This window comes from Oryctolagus cuniculus, chromosome 16, assembly GCF_964237555.1.
Source record: "Oryctolagus cuniculus chromosome 16, mOryCun1.1, whole genome shotgun sequence".
Taxonomy (NCBI): domain Eukaryota; kingdom Metazoa; phylum Chordata; class Mammalia; order Lagomorpha; family Leporidae; genus Oryctolagus; species Oryctolagus cuniculus.
Window position 1 is genome coordinate 62,159,662 of NC_091447.1, and position 18,006 is coordinate 62,177,667.

Below are 18,006 nucleotides of genomic sequence, written 5' to 3' on the forward strand. Positions count from 1 at the left end.
ATTTGAGAGGTAGAGTTACAGACAGTAAGAGGACGAGACAGAGACAAAGGTCTTCCATCCACTGGTTCACTCCCCAAATGGCTGCAACAGCTGGAGCTCTGCCAATCCGGAGCCAGGAGCCTGGAGCTTCATCCAGGTCTCCCACATGGGTGCAGGGGCCGAAGAACTTGGGCCAACTTCTACTGCTTTCCCAGGCTATATTAGAGAACTGAATCGGAAGTGGAGCAGCCAGGACTCAAACCGGTGCCCAAATGGGATGCCGGCACTGCAGGTGGAGGATTAACCTACTGTGCCACAGCACCAGCCCCCTGGCTGTTCTACTTCTAATCCAGCTCCATGCTAACGTGCCTGGGAAAGCAGCAGACGATAGCTCAAGTCCTTGGGCCCCCGAGCCCAGGTGGGAGACCAGGAAGAAGCTCCTGGATCCTGGCTTCGAATTGGCCCAGATCCAGCCATTGCAGCCATCTGGGGAGTGACCCAGCAGATGTAATCTCTGCCTCTCTCTGTCATCCACGGTCTCTCTAACTCTGCCTTTGAAATAAATAAATAAATATTAAAACACACACACTTTTTTTTGAAATATCTGTCATGTGTCTCACAATGTCACACAGCATCCTCCCAGGACACCTAGGAGGGAGGAAGGACTGCAGGGGAGGAGGAGGCTCAAGGGGGGAGGCCGTCTGGGAGGCAGGGGCTCTCCAGAAACAGGGAGGAAATGTCCTGGGGGATTAAAGGGGACCACTCGGGTGGGAGAGATGCTCCGAGGGGGGCTGATGCTAAGGGCCAGAGCGGGCAGAGATCTGCAGGGACAGGAGGGGACCACGAGGGGGAGGGGCGTGCCCATGGGTGTCCACGGGTGACAGTCCCTGAAGGGGCTCACATCGCTGGGCACCGCGTGGCCACTGGGGTCCTTCACGAGGAAAGCGCCTTCACTGACCGGCAACCGCACCATGCGGTCCACCTTCCGGGCCAGGGAGTTGTAAATGGCGACCTGGAACTGGGGGAGGGGAACAGGGAGGGCGTGTGGAACTGGGGCGGCGGTCCTGGTCTCTGTCCTGCCCTGGCTTGGCTGAGACCCATAAATCTCGCTCCACAAAGGTCATCCCAAATAATTACCACCACCCCGTGCACCCCATCAGCGGGAGCCCTGCCTCTTCTTCCGTGCGCCCCATCACCTGTGGGGTCACCTCCCCCTGGGCCCCGCCCGTGGCACCTGCCTCCCGCCCCGCCCCCACCCGGCTCACGCGCGCCGAGCGGGCAGACGCTGATGTTGAGCTCCGGGCAGATGGAGAAAGCCTCCTGGGAGCCGCTGAGCCGCGCCAGGGCGTTGCTCAGGAGAACCTGGGGGGCAGCGCCACGGGGCGGCCTCGCTCTAAACGCCCACCTGGGTCTCCTTTCACTCTGGCAGTACAGCACCCCCATATTACATTCACGGCCCTTGTCTCCCAGGTGGTGACACCCGCGCCTGCCTTTCTATGTTAATTTGTTTGTTCTATGTTAATTTTCCTATGTTAATTTGTTTGTCCTATGTTAATTTTCTACGTTAATTTGCAAACGCCCTTGCCCCACCCCTTTATCATCTTCCATTCATTGCCAGGCCCTGTGGCGCTCACTGCCCATCCGCACTGTGCCCACGCCCTAGCCTTCGCCCTGTCCCCGCCTCTCCCCGCCTCCTCCAGTCCAAGACCCCACCCTTTCAAGTCCCCACCCCCTCCTCTCCAAAGCCCCGCCCTGCTCACCTTGCAGGGCCTCCAGCCCGCAGCCAGTTGGCACAGGTCGTCTTCCACCACGTGCTGGCTGGAGGTGCGGCTGACCACTTTGTGGTTCTGAAGCACCACAGTGGCCTTCTCTGAGGACCCCAAGAAGACAAAAAGGCCCCGTATGCGATGAAATCTTGCAGAGATTAAAAAGGGCTTGAGGGGGTGGCCCAGGGCTGGGTCCCACCTGCAGCCCCTCTCCAGTCCACAGCCCCGCGCCGGCCGACCCCTACCTAGGGGAGCGCTGTCTCCCGACCCATAGGGCCCCACGTTGGCCGCCGGGCCCGCCAGCGCCTCCAGCTGCTTGCACACCTGGGGAGCAGTGCACAAGTTCAGGCTCCTGGTCTAAGGGGCCTCCTGGCTGCCCCCTCCCGCCGGCGCCGCCCACCTGCAGGAAGTTGTAGCTGACGCGCTCATAGCGCTTGAAGGCCGGCCGAAGTAGCTGGTCCAGAAGTGCTGGGGGCCATCGGTATATGGGAAGAAGTCATCCTCCTTCAGTGACCTGCATATGCAGAGGGCAGGATCACGAGGTGTGGAGCATGCCAAGCTCCCAGCCTCCCTCCCAGGGCCCCCCAAATACCAGGTGAGGTTGGCCTTGTTCGCTCCCAGAGGTAACAGGCGGGGGTGGAGTAGAGCACATGGACGCGGCTCCCATTTGCCTGCTGCTGGGGGAGGAGAGTGGGTGAGCCCTCGGGGACAGCGCTGCGTCCCTGGGACCCATAGCTGCACACATCCAGCTTCCCACCTGGTGCCCACAGGCGTGCATCTGGTCGGCTCAGGCGATGAGTCAATGGTGCACCTTTTGAGTGCATCATTGATCAGGTGTGAAAATGATTTTGGTCAAATCCAAACATTAGCATCCTTGGGAGGATTCTTGGATGATGCAAGAATTTCACTCAACCTTTTCTGTAATCAAATTTTACTATGAGAATTGTTCATGGGAGAGCCTAATGTGACCTTATCACACTTATTATCACACTTATTATTCTACATCATCCAGAGATGATTTAAAGTATAAAGGAAGAGGCCACCACTGTGGCACAGCAGCTGAAGCTGCCCCATATGAATATCATCTTCAGGAATATCACCTTCAGTCTTGTCAAGCGTTTCTAAAAGCCAGTGCTGCTCACCCTAAGTCAGTAGGTGGGGGAACAGGATGGTGATATGCGTGAGAAACAAAGATGTTCTGCAGTGCTGTGTCCCCAGTGTACACCGTAGGTGCTCAACAAACATTTCAGTGTACCAAGAGCTGTGCATCCAAAAGTCTACACACATCCATTCATAGGTGCCTACAGTTGGCCTTCACTATCCATAGGGCCACCCCTGTGTCTATTTTGTCTATGTACAACAAGGATCTTTCAATATTTCATGGTAAATTCAACTGAAAAGTAAAATTATTTCAGTGCCGTATATATAGAAATCATGTATACTGTTTCCATAATACATATTTTCATGAGCTTTTTTGAAGACCCCTCATGTGTGGTCAGAAATATCAATGAGGGGCGGGCACTTGGTGCAGGAGTTCAGAGACTCCCTTGGGATGACACATCCCATATTGGAGTGTCTGGGTTCAGATCTCAGCTCTACTCCTGATTCCAGGTATCTGGCATATACATCCCAGGAGGCAGGAGTTGATGGTGCAGGCACTTGCATGCCTTTCACCTACAAAGCAGATAGGCACGCAGCTCTGCACTCCTTTCTTCAGCCTGGCCTGACCTAGTTGTTTCAAGCATTTGGGAAGGAAATCAACAAATGGAAGATCGATCTCTCTCTTTTTCTCTCTTCTATCTTTCTCTCTCTCTCTCCTTCTCTCCCTCCCTATCTCTATCTCTCAAGCACTCTGCCTTCCCAATGAATGAATAACAAATAAATCATTTTTCAAACAATGTTTTCAATGAAAGCTAAATTGATTTTGACTCTAAAAAATTTGAAATCCATACAGTGTTTTTTCAATATGCATCTCTAGGAACCTATAGAGGACCCCTTATGGTGCATGATGGCACACAGACACACGAAGAGCCACAGGCTGGTGAGCGGTTCTCCTGGGAGTGCCACATGGATGAGGACACTGGTTCCCATGGCTACGCTGTCCCTGCATGGGTCAATGAGGAATGCATGCAAATCTACTGTGGGACATGGAGACCATGACTGGAACAGTACATTCCCCCAAGGGCTATGAGAAGGCTTTAGGCATCGAATGGGCCATACAGGAGGCTGTATCCCATGTGCACCTCAGTCCCACAGGCTATGAACACCCAGTTACCTGGGTAGCTGCCAAGTTGAGGAAGTAATCAACCAGTTCCTTGGAGTTGTGCTCAGGGCTGTTGGGGTTGTCCACCACAGGCTTGTCATCACATAGCCTATTCCAGCACAGATACCTCGGGGGGTTGTATACATTGGGGAGCACACCTGTGGGCCACATCAGTCTCAAGAGCATAGCCCAGCTCCCCAGACATGCCCTAGGATCAAAGCTAGCCATACCTCCCCCAGGAAAGGCTTCAGAATTTGTAGGGTCCAAAGCAAAAGGAAAATTCTAGGCTCTTGTTCACAAACATTAAGAATTTGAAGATGCAGACAGCAGAGCACTAAATCAAGACCAAGGAGGCCTGTAGAGCTTGGGACCCAGCCAAGTCCGGGGCCCGTGTGATTCTGGGGCACTGGGGGACTGCTCAGGTCACCCCACAGCCTCATCAGTGAAGAGGTCGGCAGTCAGGGGCTGTAGGCTGGCACTGGTCCACCACACCAGCTCCATCTCCCACTTCTTCTCCTGCAGCTCTTTGTCTAGCTAATCCACACATCCCAGGAAGACGCCATCAAAGCTCATCTAGGGGTGGGGCAGGAGAAAGCACCAGGAATTAGTACCGAGTCCGCCACCATCAAGCTCCCTTTGGCTTTGGAGAGGCAGGCAGAACACAGGTAGATGGTGGGGCTGAATCAAGTTTCTTTCAAAGCTTTGTGAAGAGCCAGAGCACACCACGTAACACTGGGGAGGGGCGGGACATATGTCAGACTCCATCTGCACCTGCCCAGCAATGTCAAGGCCAAAAGGAAATGACCCATGTGTAACCTGAGGGTGTCTGTGCCAGAATACAACCAATGGAGGTGGGTTTAAAGCACCCTAGGCTTCCACCTGCCACTCAGCTTGGGAAGGAGCCAGGATCCTAGCATGTGGGGCGGGGCCAGAGCAGGGAGAGGAGAAAGGAGAGAGAGCAGAGTCCATAAAAGGGGTTCACTCTTGGAGCCAGACCTGGCAGGGGTCACAACTGGCCAAGGGCTGGTCAGTGGCGAGGGAGGAGTCAGAACCAGTGAAGGGTGCATCCAGAGAGGACCACACAGCACCTGCGCAAAGAGCGAAGCCTGTTCCCGAGAGTGCCCAAAGGGGTCGATGTGCCAGGCCACACGGGGGCGCCCGTCGTCGCCGAACGTGTCCTGCAGGAAGCGCAGCCCCAGCGTCATCTGGTCCACGATGGCGCCATAGTGGGTGGCCGCCTCGTCGTTCATCACCCAGCCACCGTTGGCAAACTCCAGGCGCCCTGCGCGGAATGGGGCAGGGGCGGGGTCAAGGGCAGGGACCTGGTCCAGGGAGAGTGGTGCTGGGATGAGAGGAGAAAAGCGTTCACTCCCCGTCTCAGAAGCCAGGGTTACAGGAGGAAGCTGAGCCGGGCTTCCATTTCCCGTCCTTGGGGCAGGCTCACCCTGGCGCACCAGCTCCCGCACGGCTTGCTGGGTTTCGTTCGTCTGCTGGTGCCACCAACGGGAGAAGAAGGCCATCTCCACATAGACGAACCTGCGGCTGGGCTCTGCCCGCAGGGCAGAAATGACCGAGTCCAGGATGTTCTTCACGGCCCCGTGGTGGAGCACATTCCGAACTGTGGACACAGGGGTCGGGCACTCAGGGACCAGGAGAGCCAGGGGACCCTCCTCCACACAGGAGCCCAGGCCAGGCATTGCCCCCACCCTGCTGTCCAGGAATCAGAAGGGATTCGAGGCCAATGATGGGTGTCTGGGACCACGCCCACCGAGTTCTTACCCCCATAGTAGTACTGGTCCACTGTTTTGACCCAGCCCACGTCATCATGTGTGTGGGGCAGCAGGTGAACATTCAGCATGTCTGGCTGCACCATGGGGCATGTCTACACGGGGACCCAACACACACAATACCCCAGGGCAAAGAGGTGGAGTGGGGGGGAGGGGCCGGCTCAGGGGACAGCATGATGGACACTGGGGTGAGGTGGGGAGGCCCCGACCTGAGCCTGACTGTGTGCAGAGGAGGCCAGGCCCTCCCAGGCAGGACACACGCATCGCGGTGCTCACACACACAGCTCCCACCCCGCACAGCCCCCAGCGCGGCTCTCCCTCTCCCCTTGGGAAAATCATCAGAGCCCTGGCTGAGGTGCGTTCAGCCCCACACACAGCTGACCTGCGGGTGTCCTGGGGCACACAGAGGGCAGTGACCTGGGCAAGGGGGCCACAGGAAGTGGAGGAGTCAGGGTGGACTTCAGGGAGGCAGCGTCCACAGCCCCAGCTCTCACCGAGCGTCCTCCCTCCATACACTGCATCTCCCAGCCCCACACAGCCTTCCAATTACAGTCTAGGACATACAGACGCCAGCAGTTTGGTGACACAGGAGAGACAGAGACCACCACGCTTCATGACAGCCCGCAGGCACCTGGACTTCACTGTGGGGTCAGCAGCCATTCAGAGGTCCACACCCGCGGCCCCTCCTCTTCCTGGCCGGCTTCCGATTCATCCCAGGGATTCGCTCACCTGGTATCCTGCAGCGTGTGTGCTGTGCGCTGCCCTGAACAGCAGAAAGAGCAAAGACAGAGATGGGAATGGTATCCACCAGGCTCGCCCCACGTCCTCGCGGCCCCCAGTGTGGGTTCCCGAAGCCTCTGCAATGGCAGTCATGACTCCAGTGCTCCTGACCCTGCACAGCCACCACCGGGACTGCAGGAGGGTTCCTGGCCCCACCCCCAGAACCAGACCTGGCCAATCAGCACCAGGGGGGTGGGACTCAAGTCTGGCCAGCAGCTACAAGGAGTGTGGCTGTAGTGCTGCATCAGCCTGGCTTCCTTGAACGCAGTGGACCATGGTCCTGGGATGGCCCAGGGGCCCCTTCAGCCTCTTGCCACCCCTGTGGGGGCCTGGGAACGACTCTATGCCCTTGAGAGAGGAGGTCTCAGCTCTCCCTGTGGATGCCCGATGTTCCAAGTGGGTATGGCTGGATCCTAGCGGGTCTCATTGACCATCAGGGAGGGACTTCAGAGGGACCGAGCTGGGCTCGGAGCAGGGTCGATGAGGGCATGGGGATCAGGCCACTGGGACAACAAAGTGTCCTGGTGGCTTCCAGGTCCCACCAGTCCAGCCAGGTCCTCATCTTTCTACTAAGAAAACCAAAGCCCAGACTCCTTAGTGGTTGAAAATCGGTATCTCTCTCCCTCCAACCCTCTCTCCTCTTACAAGTAATTTAAAAACATGTTTTAGAGGGGCTTTAGGGTCCTAGGCTGAGCAGAGACTGGGTGACACTGTCCTCCTTGGCTTCCATGTCTGACTCAGGCCAAACCCTGGCTCCCTCAGTGGTCATGGAAACCTCAGGATGCCCACCCACAACCGGGACCCTCTGAGATGCTGAGCCTGTCACAGGGAGGCCTCAAAGGCACTCATGGTGATGGATCCAGGGGTCAGACCCAATCGTAGGAGATCAAAGGATGACCCAGGGCAGCTCCATGGGTCATCTTGGCTTCCCTAGGCCAGTGCCCGCCTGTGGGACCACAGGCAACTACATTTTCCATAGGTTCATGTACGACCACGTCCAGCGAGCACTCCTGCACACTCAGAAATCTGGACAACTTGGGTTGCACCATCTATGATGGTGAGCTTTATCTTGTTTGTGATCAGATCATCATTACTAACCAAGTCCAGGATGTCCTCTCTCACCTCCATCAGCCACAAAGGGCCTGGCCGAGGGTGTGTTTATGGAGGGGATGTCACTCCCTTTCTACTCTGAACCTCAGCTTAAATCACAGCATCTCCTTGGTGCAGACACCAGAACACGCCAGAAGTGTACATTACGCCAACCTCTGGGCCTCTGCCTCCTGGGAAACCCACAGCTGTCTGAGGCCTCCTCACCGGCACCTGCCATGGGTTCAACCTCCTGCTCCAAGACCTCCCCCGACTCCTCCCCCAAGTCCAGCTCAGGAAGGGTCTGGGTTCCCTCAGCCCAAGTCCAGCACAGGCCCTCCTTTGGTGGCTGCTTAAGACGGCTCTACCAGGGCCTACGAGCAGGGAGAAACAAAGCAAGAGGTGGGAAAAGGGGAGATGGGTGGGGCTGGGTGCTGCAGACACAAGGTCTGGTATGAGCATTGGCTAGGAAGGGACCTCCCTGCAAAAGGCTCGGCTGGGCGGGACAAAGAGCCTTATGGTGCAGGGGATAAAGCTGCTGTTTTCTAGGCTGGTGGCTTGAGTCCTCGATGATCCACTTCCGGTCGTGCTCACTGCTAATGCACCTAGGAGAATAGCACAGGATGGCCCAAGTGCCTGGGCTCCTGCACACCCCATCGCAGACCTGCATGGAATTCCAGGATCCTGGCCATTAAGGTCATTTGGAGAATGAACCAGCAGATACAAGACTTCTCTCTCTTCTTCCTCTTCTCTCTTGTTCTTGCTTGCTGTCACTTTGCCTTTTAAATAAATGAATCTTAAAAAAAAAAACTAAAAAGTAAAAATACCTCAGCTATGTTTGATGACCATTCTAGATTATAGATTCTACTTCCCTCCAAAAGGTGCCACAACCAGGCCAACGGAGACCCGACTCTTGGTGATGCCATTTTAATCATGTTAGTGGGTGGCAGCAGAAGCCCCAGTGGCGAAGAGAAGAGGGAAGAGTTCAGGCTTGGAGGGCGGTGTCCCCGAGGGCCCCGGCATGCTTTTCCATTCAACCATGGCCACAAAAGTGCGGATCTCCATGGGCTGCAGAGTGATGGCAGCCGGGTCAGGACGGTGCACAGGGAGATTCCTGATGGGGCCTGAGGAGGAGCAGTGGACGGCAAGAGTGAGGGGGTGCAGACGTCATCACCCAGTCGCTCCCTCCCCTGGGCCTGTCTACACTCTGCACCAACAAACCCATCCCCAGAGCCTCAAACCTAATCCATACGTGACTTCTTCCCCGGGTGTGCCTTCCTCTGCAATGCCTGGCCCTCGCCCTCACACACTCAAAGCCACCCCAGGGGTGATGGATACCTTTGGAGAATTAGAAACCCATGAAGTCCCTCAAATCTTTGTTCCTGGGACCAAATTCTCTATTGCTAGATGCTCCATGTACTTTGGACCCTGAAGCCCCTAGCCTGGATCTGCCCAGGGTCCTCAGGTTCTACACTGGATCCTGGCCCACTTTACCATGGCTCATACACTGCCCCAGCTGCCAGCCCCAGGCAGGAGCCCACCCCACCCAGGCTAGGTGCCCACCAGAGTTTGGTGTCCATTTGAGCCTGGAGGCGCTGGCCCGGGGCTGGTTGGCCGCCAGCGTGGTCTCCTGCAGGCGGGTGATGGTGAAGGTAGAGAACAGGTCCTGCAAGAACCATGGATGGGCTTGGTCAGTAGGAACAAAACCAGGTATCCCATCTTTATGCCTGTCTGTCTCTCTCTCCTTCACCGTCTCTCTGTCTCTCTTCTCTCCTGTTTCTTTCCCACCTCTGCTCTCCTTACCAGCAAATTCAAGGTCACGGGGGAGCTCAAGTTGTGGCCCGAGCCCTCCCTGCTGGCGAACTGGTGCTCCAAGCGCAGCAGCAGTGTCTCTGGGCCCCAGCGGGCCAGGGTGAGCAGGTGCACGGAGGGCGGGAGCTCCCGGCGCAGCCCTGAGAACTGTCAGGAGACACAAGCGGGCTGATCAGAGAGGAGTGTGGCTTGGAGGAGGGTGGGGGTGCTCAGTGGAGAGGCGTGGACAGGGCCCTGCAGGACTGAGCCACTGACACTATGGGGCAGCCATTAGTTGGGGTACGGTCCCAGCTAGGTGGGTCTCAGAAGGGGTAGAACTGATCTGACCATACATCCAATTAGAGTCAGGGCAGGCGTGAAGATAGGGAGAGGCGGGGCAGCAGGGGAGGGTAAGGCAAGGCAGAGCCTGGGAGAGGAGAATGGTTGAGAAGGTGGGGTTCACCTGAGATGCAGTGATGCCAAGGGGTTAGAGCTGGGGCTCCATGTGAAGGAAGTGGGCAGGAGCTATTCTAGCTGCTGACCTAGCTTTTGGCCTCCCGAGGTCAATTTAAGGTCCAGCAAGGTGGATCACAGCTAAGCCACAGATCACCTGTACCCAGGCCAGCTCCAGGCTCAGGCTCCACTGCAACCCCATCTCACTGCCCACCATGCAGCCCCTCACCTGTGTGCGTTGGGTGGCTCCTGGGTGGTAGGGGGTGCCTGTATCTGGAGCCAACACCACTTGTGGGGCCAGGACCTCCTTCTGTGCCAGTAGCCGGTGCCCCATGGCCGCCTTGCCCACCATGTCCAGCAGCACGAGGTGGCGCCCTCGCACCCACGACCCTGAGCCCTCCTCCAGCAGCGGCTCCCCCAGACCTTGCTTATCATCCAGCAGCAGCCTGCGGTGCACCTGGAGGGAGTGTGGCCAGGAGAGGGTGAGGGGGCACCGGGTGTCTTTGTCCTTTGTCTTTAGGGAGTCATTGTGGGAAGTGGTGCGAGGACCCCTGCATGGCTGGAGATCCCCTACGCCCACTCACCATGAGCTCCAGGGAGCCGTCCTGCAGGCTGCTGCCCCCCTGGCAGCGGTCTGTCAGCACCGTCAGCTGCTTCTTCCTGTCCTGGGGGTGGGGGGTGAGCATGAGGGCAGGTGGGGAGCCAGCCCCAGCCCCAGGCACTTGGGAGATGCCGCCGTGAGGGGCCCTCCCCATTCTGTACCCGGGGAGGTGCAAGGTGGGGGAGGGTACCGTGATGTAAATTCGAGTGTTGACTGGATAGTAGTTCCCCGCCACAGGCTCTGTCTGGTTCAAGTTCCAGGTGGGCCGGTAATTCCTCCTGGGGCGGGGGGTCATCTGGTCAGGCTGGGACACTGGCTCCCCCACTCTGCTCTCTCCCTTCTTCCTGTCCCTCCCACATTCACACCATCAGCCAGCGCCCCCACCCCTGAACCCACACACATCACCACTGCCCCGCAGGCACCCTGCGTCCCCCTCACCTCCTCTTTAGGATCTCCCGGCCATTGCTGTCCGTGTAGAAGTAGCCCTTGGTGTCCAGCGGCGTGTCGAAGCGACTGATCACTTCCTTCCCAAAACTGTCACTGTACCCAACAGGACAGCACCTCGTGAGCCTCATCTAAACTCACTCTGGGGGAGGTGTCTGGAGCAGAAGTTAAGACACCAAAGGATTGGCCAGTGCCCCATCAGAGTGAATCCCTATGCAAGGCCATAAAGCAAATCTCAGCAAATTCGAAGAAATCGAAATCATACCATGCATCTTCTCTGACCACAACAGAATGAAGCTGGAAATCAACAACTCAAGAATCTCTAGAGCACATGCAGACATACGGAGATTGAACAACATGTTCCTAAGTGAATAATGACTCATAGAAGAAACTGAAAGAGAAATAACAAAATTTCTGGAAACAAATGAAGATGACAATACGAACTTATGGGACACTGCAAAAGCAGTGTTAAGAAGGAAGTTTATAGCAATTGGTGCCTACATGCAGAAATTGGAAACATACCAAATAAATGAGCAATAAATGTATCTCAAATACTTAAAAAGAATAAGAAACCAAACTCCAAATTAGGAGGAAAGAAATAATTAAAATTAGAGAATAAACAAAATTGAAACAAAAAGTACAAAAGATCAGTGAAATACACATCTGGTCTTTGAAAAAAATGAACAAAGTTGATACATCATTGGCACAATTAACCAAAATAAGAGGGAGAAGACCCAAATTAACAAGATAAGTGATGAAAAAGGTAATGTAACAACACATATCACGTAAATGACACAATCACCAAGAATTAACAACAGAGCTGTATGCCAACAAATTGGAAAATCTAGAACAAATGGATACATTCCTGGACACATACAATCCACTCATACCAACTCATGAAGACATAAAAACCTAAACAGACCAATAACCAAGATGTAAATTGAATCGGTAATAAAGACCGTCCCACAAAGAAAAGCCCAAGACTGGATGGCTTCACTGCTGAATTCTACCAGACTTATAAAAAAAGAACTAACTCTGGAACCAGCACTGTCATTTAGCAGGTAAAGCTGCCACCTGCAGTGCCAGCATCCCATATGGGGTCTGGTTCAAGTCCCAGCTGCTCCATTTCCTATCCAGCTCTCTGCTATGGCCTGGAGAAGCAGTAGAAGATGGCCCAAGTCCTTGGGCCCCTGCACCCCATGGGAGACCTGGAGGAGGCTGTTGGCTCCTGGCTTTGGATCGGTGCAACTCCAGCCATTGCTGCCATCTGGGGAGTGAACTAGTGGATGGAAGACCTCTCTCTCTCTCTCTCTCTCTCTCTCTCCTTCCCTCCCTCCCTCCCTCCCTCCCTCCCTCCACCAATCTGTAACTCTACCTTTCAAATAAATAAATAAATCTTTAAAAAAAAAAAAAAGAACTAATTCCAATTCTTCTCGAGCTACTCAAAACAATGGGAAGGGAGGGAATCCTCCCAAACTCCTTCTATGAAGCCTGCATCACCCTAATTCTTTTTTTTTTTAAAGATTTATTTATTTATTTGAAAGTCAGAGTTACACAGAGAGAGGAGAGACAGAGAGAGAGAGAGGTCTTTCATCTGCTGGTTCACTCCCCAATTTGCTGCAACGGCTGGAGCTGTGCCGATCTGAAGCCAGGAGCCAGGAGCTTCTTCCAGGTCTCCCAGGTGGGTGCAGGGCCCAAGGACTTGGGCCATCTTATACTGCTTTCCTAGGCCATAGCAGAGAGCTGGATTGGAAGTGGAGCAACTGGGACTCAAACTGGTACCCATATGGGATGCCAGCGCTTCAGGCCAGGACATTAATTACTGCGCCACAGTGCTGGCCCCCACCCTAATTCTTAAACCAGAAAAAGATACAACTGAGAAAGAAAACTATAGACCAATGTTCCTGATGGACATAGATACAAAAATCCTCCACAAAATAGTAGCTAACTGAATCCAACAACACATCAGAAAGATCATTTGCTCAGACCAAGTAAGATTTATCCCTGGTATGCAGGGATGGTTCAACAGTCATATATCAAAGTGATACATCACATTAACAAACTGGAAAATAAAAATCATATGATTATCTCAATAGACGCAGAAAAAGCACTTAATAAAATACAACATCCTTTCCTGATGAAAACCTTAAGTAAATTGGGTATAGAAGGAACATTCCTGAGCACGATCAAGGCAATTTATGACAAACACACAGCTAGCGTCCTATTGAATGATGAAAAGTTAGAAGCATTCCCACTGAGATCTGGAACCAGACAAGGATGCCCACTCTCACCTTTGCTATTTAATATAGTCCTGGAAGTTTTAGCCAGAGCCACTAGGCAAGAAAAAAGAAATCAAAGGGATACAAATTGGGAAGGAACAAGTCAAACTATCGTTATTTGCAGATGACATGATTCTATATATATAGGGCATCCAAAAGATTCCATTGAGAGACTATTGGAACTCATAAAAGAGTTTGGTAATGCGGCAGGATATAAAATCAATACAAAAAATCAATAGCCATTGTATACACAGGCAAAGTCATGGCTGAGAAAGAACTTCTAAGATCAACATGATTCACAATATCTACAAAAAGAATTAAATACTTTGGAATAAATTTAACCAAGGATGTCAAAGATCTCTATGATGAAATGTACAAAACATTAAAGAAAGAAGTAGAATAAGAAGCCAAAAAAGGAAAAATCTTCCATGTTCATGGATTAGAATAATCAATATCAACAAAATGTCCATACAACCAAAAGAAATTTATAGATTCATTGCAATCCCAATCAAAAAATCGACATTCTTCTCAGATCTAGAAAAAATGATGTTGAAATGCATATGGAAACATAAGAAATACTAAATAGCTAAAGCAGTCTTCTACAGCAAACACAAATCCCAATACCAGATTTTAAGTCACACTACAGTGCAGTTATAATCAAAACAGCCTGGTACCAGCACAAAAACAGACATGTAGGCCAATGGAACAGAATAGAAACTCCAGAAGCCAAACCATGCATCTACAACCAACTCCTCTTTCACAAAGGAGCTAAAATCAATAGCTGGAGCAAGGACAGTCTCTTTAACAAATGGTACTGGGAAAACTGGATCTCCACTTACAGAAGTATGAAGCAAGACCCCTGTCTTACACCTTACACATTCATCCATTAAGAATGGATCAAAAACCTAAATCTACTACCTGATGTCATCAAATTACTACAGAACGTTGGGGAAACTCTGCAAGTTGTTACCATAGGCAAAAACTACTTGGAAAAGACCTCAGGAGCACAAGCAACCAAAGCCAACATTGACAAGTGGGATTACATCAAGCTAAGAAGCTTGTGCATTGCAAAGGAAACACTCAGCAAAGTGAAGAGGCAACCAGATGGGCTCCTGCTCCTTGCTCATGCAGACTCAGGCAGGCAGTAAGGACAGCTCTGTCACCCACTCAAGAGACCCCGGTTGAATTCTCAGCTTCCAGCTTTCATCTGTCCTGGCTCCAGCTCTTTCTGGCATTTGGAGTATCAACTAGTGGATAACAGAAATCTGTCTACCCATTGCTGTCTCTCTGCGTAAACCCTTGGAGGGGAGATCTCTATCTCTCTATTTCCATTTTTCTCCCTTTTGAATGAATAAATAAAGATTTCAAAGATTGAGGTTATTTTTGTTTCAAAGGCAGAATGACACAGAGAGAGGGAAAGACAGCAACAAAGAATTCTAACAGCTGATGGTTCATCCCCTTAATGGGCACAATGTCCAGAGCTAAGCAAGGGTGAAGCCAAGAGCCTGGAACTCCATTCAGGTTTCCATGGAAGGGAAAGGAAGTCAAATACTTTGGCCATAATTTGCTGCTTTCCCAAGGACACAAGCAGGGAGCTGCATAGGAAGCAGAACAGTCAAGGACTCCACAGGCCCATGGACATGGGATGTTGGCATCACCAGCTGCCACTCCACTCACTGTGCCACAAAGCCAGTCTCTTCTGTTTTAAAAATTTCAAAAAGTGGCCGGTTCCGTGGCTCACTAGGCTAATCCTCCGCCTGCAGCGCCAGCACCCCAGGTTCTAGTCCCGGTTGGGGTGCCAGTTCTGTCCTGGTTGTCCCTCTTCCAGTCCAGCTCTCTGCTGTGGCCCGGAGAGGCAGTGGAGGATGGCCCAAGTCCTTGGGCCCTACACCCTCATGGGAGACCAGGAGGAAGCATCTGGTTCCTGGCTTCGGATCGGCGCAGTGCGCTGGCCATAGCAGCCATTTTGGGGGTGAACCAACGGAAGGAAGACCTTTCTCTCTGTCTCTCTCTCTCTCTCTCACTGTCTAACTCTGCCTGTCAAACATTTTTCAAAAAGAAAACTCACTCTACTTTCACCCACAGCCCAAGTATCAGTGCTCGTACTCACTGCAGAGGTATCGGCCCCACCGTCCACTCCAGCTCCAGGTGGCGCTGTCCGCGGTACAGGCGAACCACCTGGGAACACCAGGCTGAGAAGTTCTGGTGCACCTCCTGCACCAAGGGCGTCTGAGGACACACAGGGCAGAGGGCAGGGGTCAGCCCAGCCTTGGGCAGAGGGGAGGTGTGCAAAGCCCCCTGCTGTGAACCCTCCAGAAGTTTCCATCAGTGTCCAGCCCAAAACTGCACAGGAATCCCAGCCATTACCAGGACCTGCCTGGATGTGATGCCCCCACTTCCCACTCAGTCTCTGCCACAGAATTCCAGAGGGGGACACATGCACTCATGGTCCACCGTTTCTCCACCTCCCCTGCTTACAGCAGAGGCCGAGCTTGGCATGGGGCGACCTGGAAAAGACTTTGCTGTCCTATCTTCTCAGAGGCTTTCAGGAGCTGTGTGACCAAAGCCTGTCCCCATGGAAAATGGCCATGGTGCTGTGAACAGTGCTGCCTGCCCTCTCCCTTTCGACTGACTCAAATGTAGATGTGATGGCTGGGGGTGGAGATCCATTTTGGATCTCCAGGAAGCTGCATGTTGTGAAAGGTGAGACAGAGCAGGCCTGGGTGACTGTGGATCCATCCTGCTGGCCCCAGATGGAGCGGCCTGGCTTCCCGTTTCAAAGAAAGGGTCATCTGGCCAGTACCGCAGCTCACTAGGCTAATCCTCCGCCTTGCGGCGCCGGCACACTGGGTTCTAGTCCCGGTCAGGGCGCCGGATTCTGTCCCGGTTGCCCCTCTTCCAGGCCAGCTCTCTGCTGTGGCCAGGGGGTGCAGTGGAGGATGGCCCAAGTACTTGGGCCCTGCACCCCATGGGAGACCAGGAGAAGTACCTGGCTCCTGCCATCGGATCAGCGTGGTGCGCCGGCCGCAGCACGCCAGCCATGGCAGCCATTGGAGGATGAACCAACCCAAGGAAGACCTTTCCCTCTGTCTCTCTCTCTCACTGTCCACTCTGCCTGTCAAAAAAAAAAGGGTCATCCATCTTGTTTGAGACACAATGTATTTGGACCATCAGGCATAATAGGCAAAACTGTATCCTAATCTCATGAACTGGCACAATGACATTCACGTCAAGAGGAATAATGTCATCTACCAGGCTCCTGCGCCTGCACACATGTGAGTCTTCCCATTGTCTGTCCTTCTCCCAACCTAAGAGGAAACATCAATGCAAGGCCTGGGAAAAATGCCCTTCCCAGCAGGTGCCTACACTGAATGCCACTCACTCAGGCATCTACCCAAGTCTCAATTCTCAAATCTCCACTCCCAGGATCACTTCCGCTTTCCACAGACCTTGCTGACTTCTGCAAGTACCTGTACTGGGCTCTCTCCATCCACCGTCCAAGTGGGAAGACCCCAGCCCTGAATTCCAGTGCCAAGAGTAGTCCTGACACCCACAGCAGGTGTGAATGCCTTCATGGGTGCTTCCTCAGAAGACACAGCAGCCATGAATGTCTGCTCTTGGGAGGATTCCCAAGCCCACCCCCTCTTAGGTCTCAACCCTCTTGTCTGAGGGAGTGGAAGCCCTCTCCCCTCTCCACCTCACACCCGGCACACCCCCCTGCCATACCCCACATTCCCACCCTCCACCCCCATTGCCCAGTCATCCTCATTCCTGGCCCCAGACCTTCAGCAGGTGGATCTTAGCCCAGCTGCTCACTGGGGATGGTTCCGGTTGGCTGGGTCTAAAGATGTAGGCACCAGAGACACCAAAGACATCAATGTTTTTCAAGTCCCATGTGCCAGCACTATACCTATAGTCAGGGCAGGTGAGAGTCAAGTAAGGGCTTCCAGCTCTATGTACCCCCTCCCTGGCCGATGATTCCCCTCTCACCAGAAAAATGACTGGCTCACAGGGAGCACGAGTTTCTGCTCCATGTCTTCAATCTGCATCAAGAAACCTGTCTTGGTGCTGAACGTAGCCCGGATGTACTGGACAGAGAAAGGTGGACACACATGAGTGACAGCAGCCTTAGCCAATGGCAGCTCCGTTCCTCCTGGAGCTCAGGACCTGCAGTCTCGCCTCCTCCTTTCGCCCTCTCACTCCTCACACTTGATCTCATTAGAGAATCCTAACAGCTCCACCTTTGTCACTCCACAGCCCTCCAGGACCGATGCAGTTGGACCCTGACAGGTCTTCGCTTTCATGTTCATGCCTCACATTCTGTCCCCCACAACTGCCTGGGGGCACCTGGGACATCCCAACTCCCATCATCGCTCTCAGAAGACACAGCCTGGGAATCTGATACAGCCACCACGAAGCCAGCACCCACAGGCGCTCAAGGGGCCCCACGAATGTTTCGTTTCTTTTAACACCTAAAGAAAACTCAGAGGCCATCACTACAGCGTAGCAACCTAAATCACTGCTTCAGAGGTGGACACCTGTTTTCAGAGCTACAGTTCGACTCCAAGCCACTCTGCTTCTAATCCCACTTCTTGATAACACATCTGGGAAGGCAGCCCTAAATGGCTCAAGGGGCTGGGCTGCTGCTGCCCAACAAAGACCTGGATGAAGTCCCTGGTTCCTGTCAGCCGGGGCAAATGTGGCCATTTAGAGAGTGAACCAGCACATGGAGGTTCTCCCTCTCCCTCCCTCTCTCTCTCTCTCTTTCTCTCTCTCT

At 53.4% G+C, this 18,006-nt stretch overlaps 2 protein-coding genes and 1 long non-coding RNA gene across 7 annotated transcripts in view; all 3 read right to left on the bottom strand.

Moving 5' to 3' along the window:
- Nucleotides 1–1,248: 1,248 nt before the first annotated feature.
- LOC103346869 (uncharacterized) lies at nucleotides 1,249–2,725 on the bottom strand. 2 transcript variants are annotated; one of them, XR_011382850.1, is made up of 5 exons: nucleotides 2,338–2,725; nucleotides 2,146–2,259; nucleotides 1,991–2,069; nucleotides 1,740–1,849; nucleotides 1,249–1,341 (listed from the first exon to the last, which is right to left on the bottom strand). It is a non-coding gene; the product is annotated as an uncharacterized lncRNA (long non-coding RNA). The 2 variants fall into 2 exon arrangements; XR_011382849.1 differs by having other exon boundaries at nucleotides 2,146–2,725.
- Nucleotides 2,726–3,095: 370 nt separating this feature from the next.
- LOC138843121 (lysosomal alpha-mannosidase-like) lies at nucleotides 3,096–6,012 on the bottom strand. The gene is made up of 4 exons (XM_070058818.1): nucleotides 5,788–6,012; nucleotides 5,453–5,626; nucleotides 5,097–5,290; nucleotides 3,096–4,581 (listed from the first exon to the last, which is right to left on the bottom strand). Exons 1-4 carry the CDS (start codon nucleotides 5,879–5,881, stop codon nucleotides 4,543–4,545), a joined length of 501 nt encoding a protein of 166 aa, XP_069914919.1. The 5' UTR covers nucleotides 5,882–6,012; the 3' UTR covers nucleotides 3,096–4,542.
- Nucleotides 6,013–6,435: 423 nt separating this feature from the next.
- Nucleotides 6,436–18,006, bottom strand: part of LOC100340211 (lysosomal alpha-mannosidase) — a 38,412-nt gene continuing 26,841 nt past the window's right edge. For 2 of the 4 annotated variants that reach the window (XM_070058815.1, XM_070058817.1), the window contains 10 exons: nucleotides 17,220–17,317; nucleotides 17,013–17,139; nucleotides 15,340–15,458; nucleotides 10,945–11,046; nucleotides 10,697–10,784; nucleotides 10,490–10,570; nucleotides 10,135–10,362; nucleotides 9,465–9,620; nucleotides 9,225–9,327; nucleotides 8,495–8,785 (listed from right to left, as the gene is read on the bottom strand). In XM_070058815.1, the coding sequence (XP_069914916.1) occupies nucleotides 8,598–8,785; nucleotides 9,225–9,327; nucleotides 9,465–9,620; nucleotides 10,135–10,362; nucleotides 10,490–10,570; nucleotides 10,697–10,784; nucleotides 10,945–11,046; nucleotides 15,340–15,458; nucleotides 17,013–17,139; nucleotides 17,220–17,317 (1,290 nt within the window). In that variant the 3' untranslated portion in view covers nucleotides 8,495–8,597. Of the gene's footprint in view, nucleotides 6,559–8,488; nucleotides 8,786–9,224; nucleotides 9,328–9,464; nucleotides 9,621–10,134; nucleotides 10,363–10,489; nucleotides 10,571–10,696; nucleotides 10,785–10,944; nucleotides 11,047–15,339; nucleotides 15,459–17,012; nucleotides 17,140–17,219; nucleotides 17,318–18,006 lie in introns of those variants that run through there. The other 2 variants (XM_051837849.2, XM_070058816.1) reach the window with 2 other exon arrangements.

Coding starts and splice junctions, on each gene's coding strand:
- LOC138843121 (XM_070058818.1), bottom strand. CDS start 5,881: ATGGTGCAGCCAGACATGCTGAATGTTCACCTGCTGCCCCACACACAT. Junction 5,627..5,787: donor GGACCAGTACTACTATGGGG/GTAAGAACTCGG, acceptor CTGTGTCCACAG/TTCGGAATGTGCTCCACCAC. Junction 5,291..5,452: donor GCGGGAGCTGGTGCGCCAGG/GTGAGCCTGCCC, acceptor CATTCCGCGCAG/GGCGCCTGGAGTTTGCCAAC.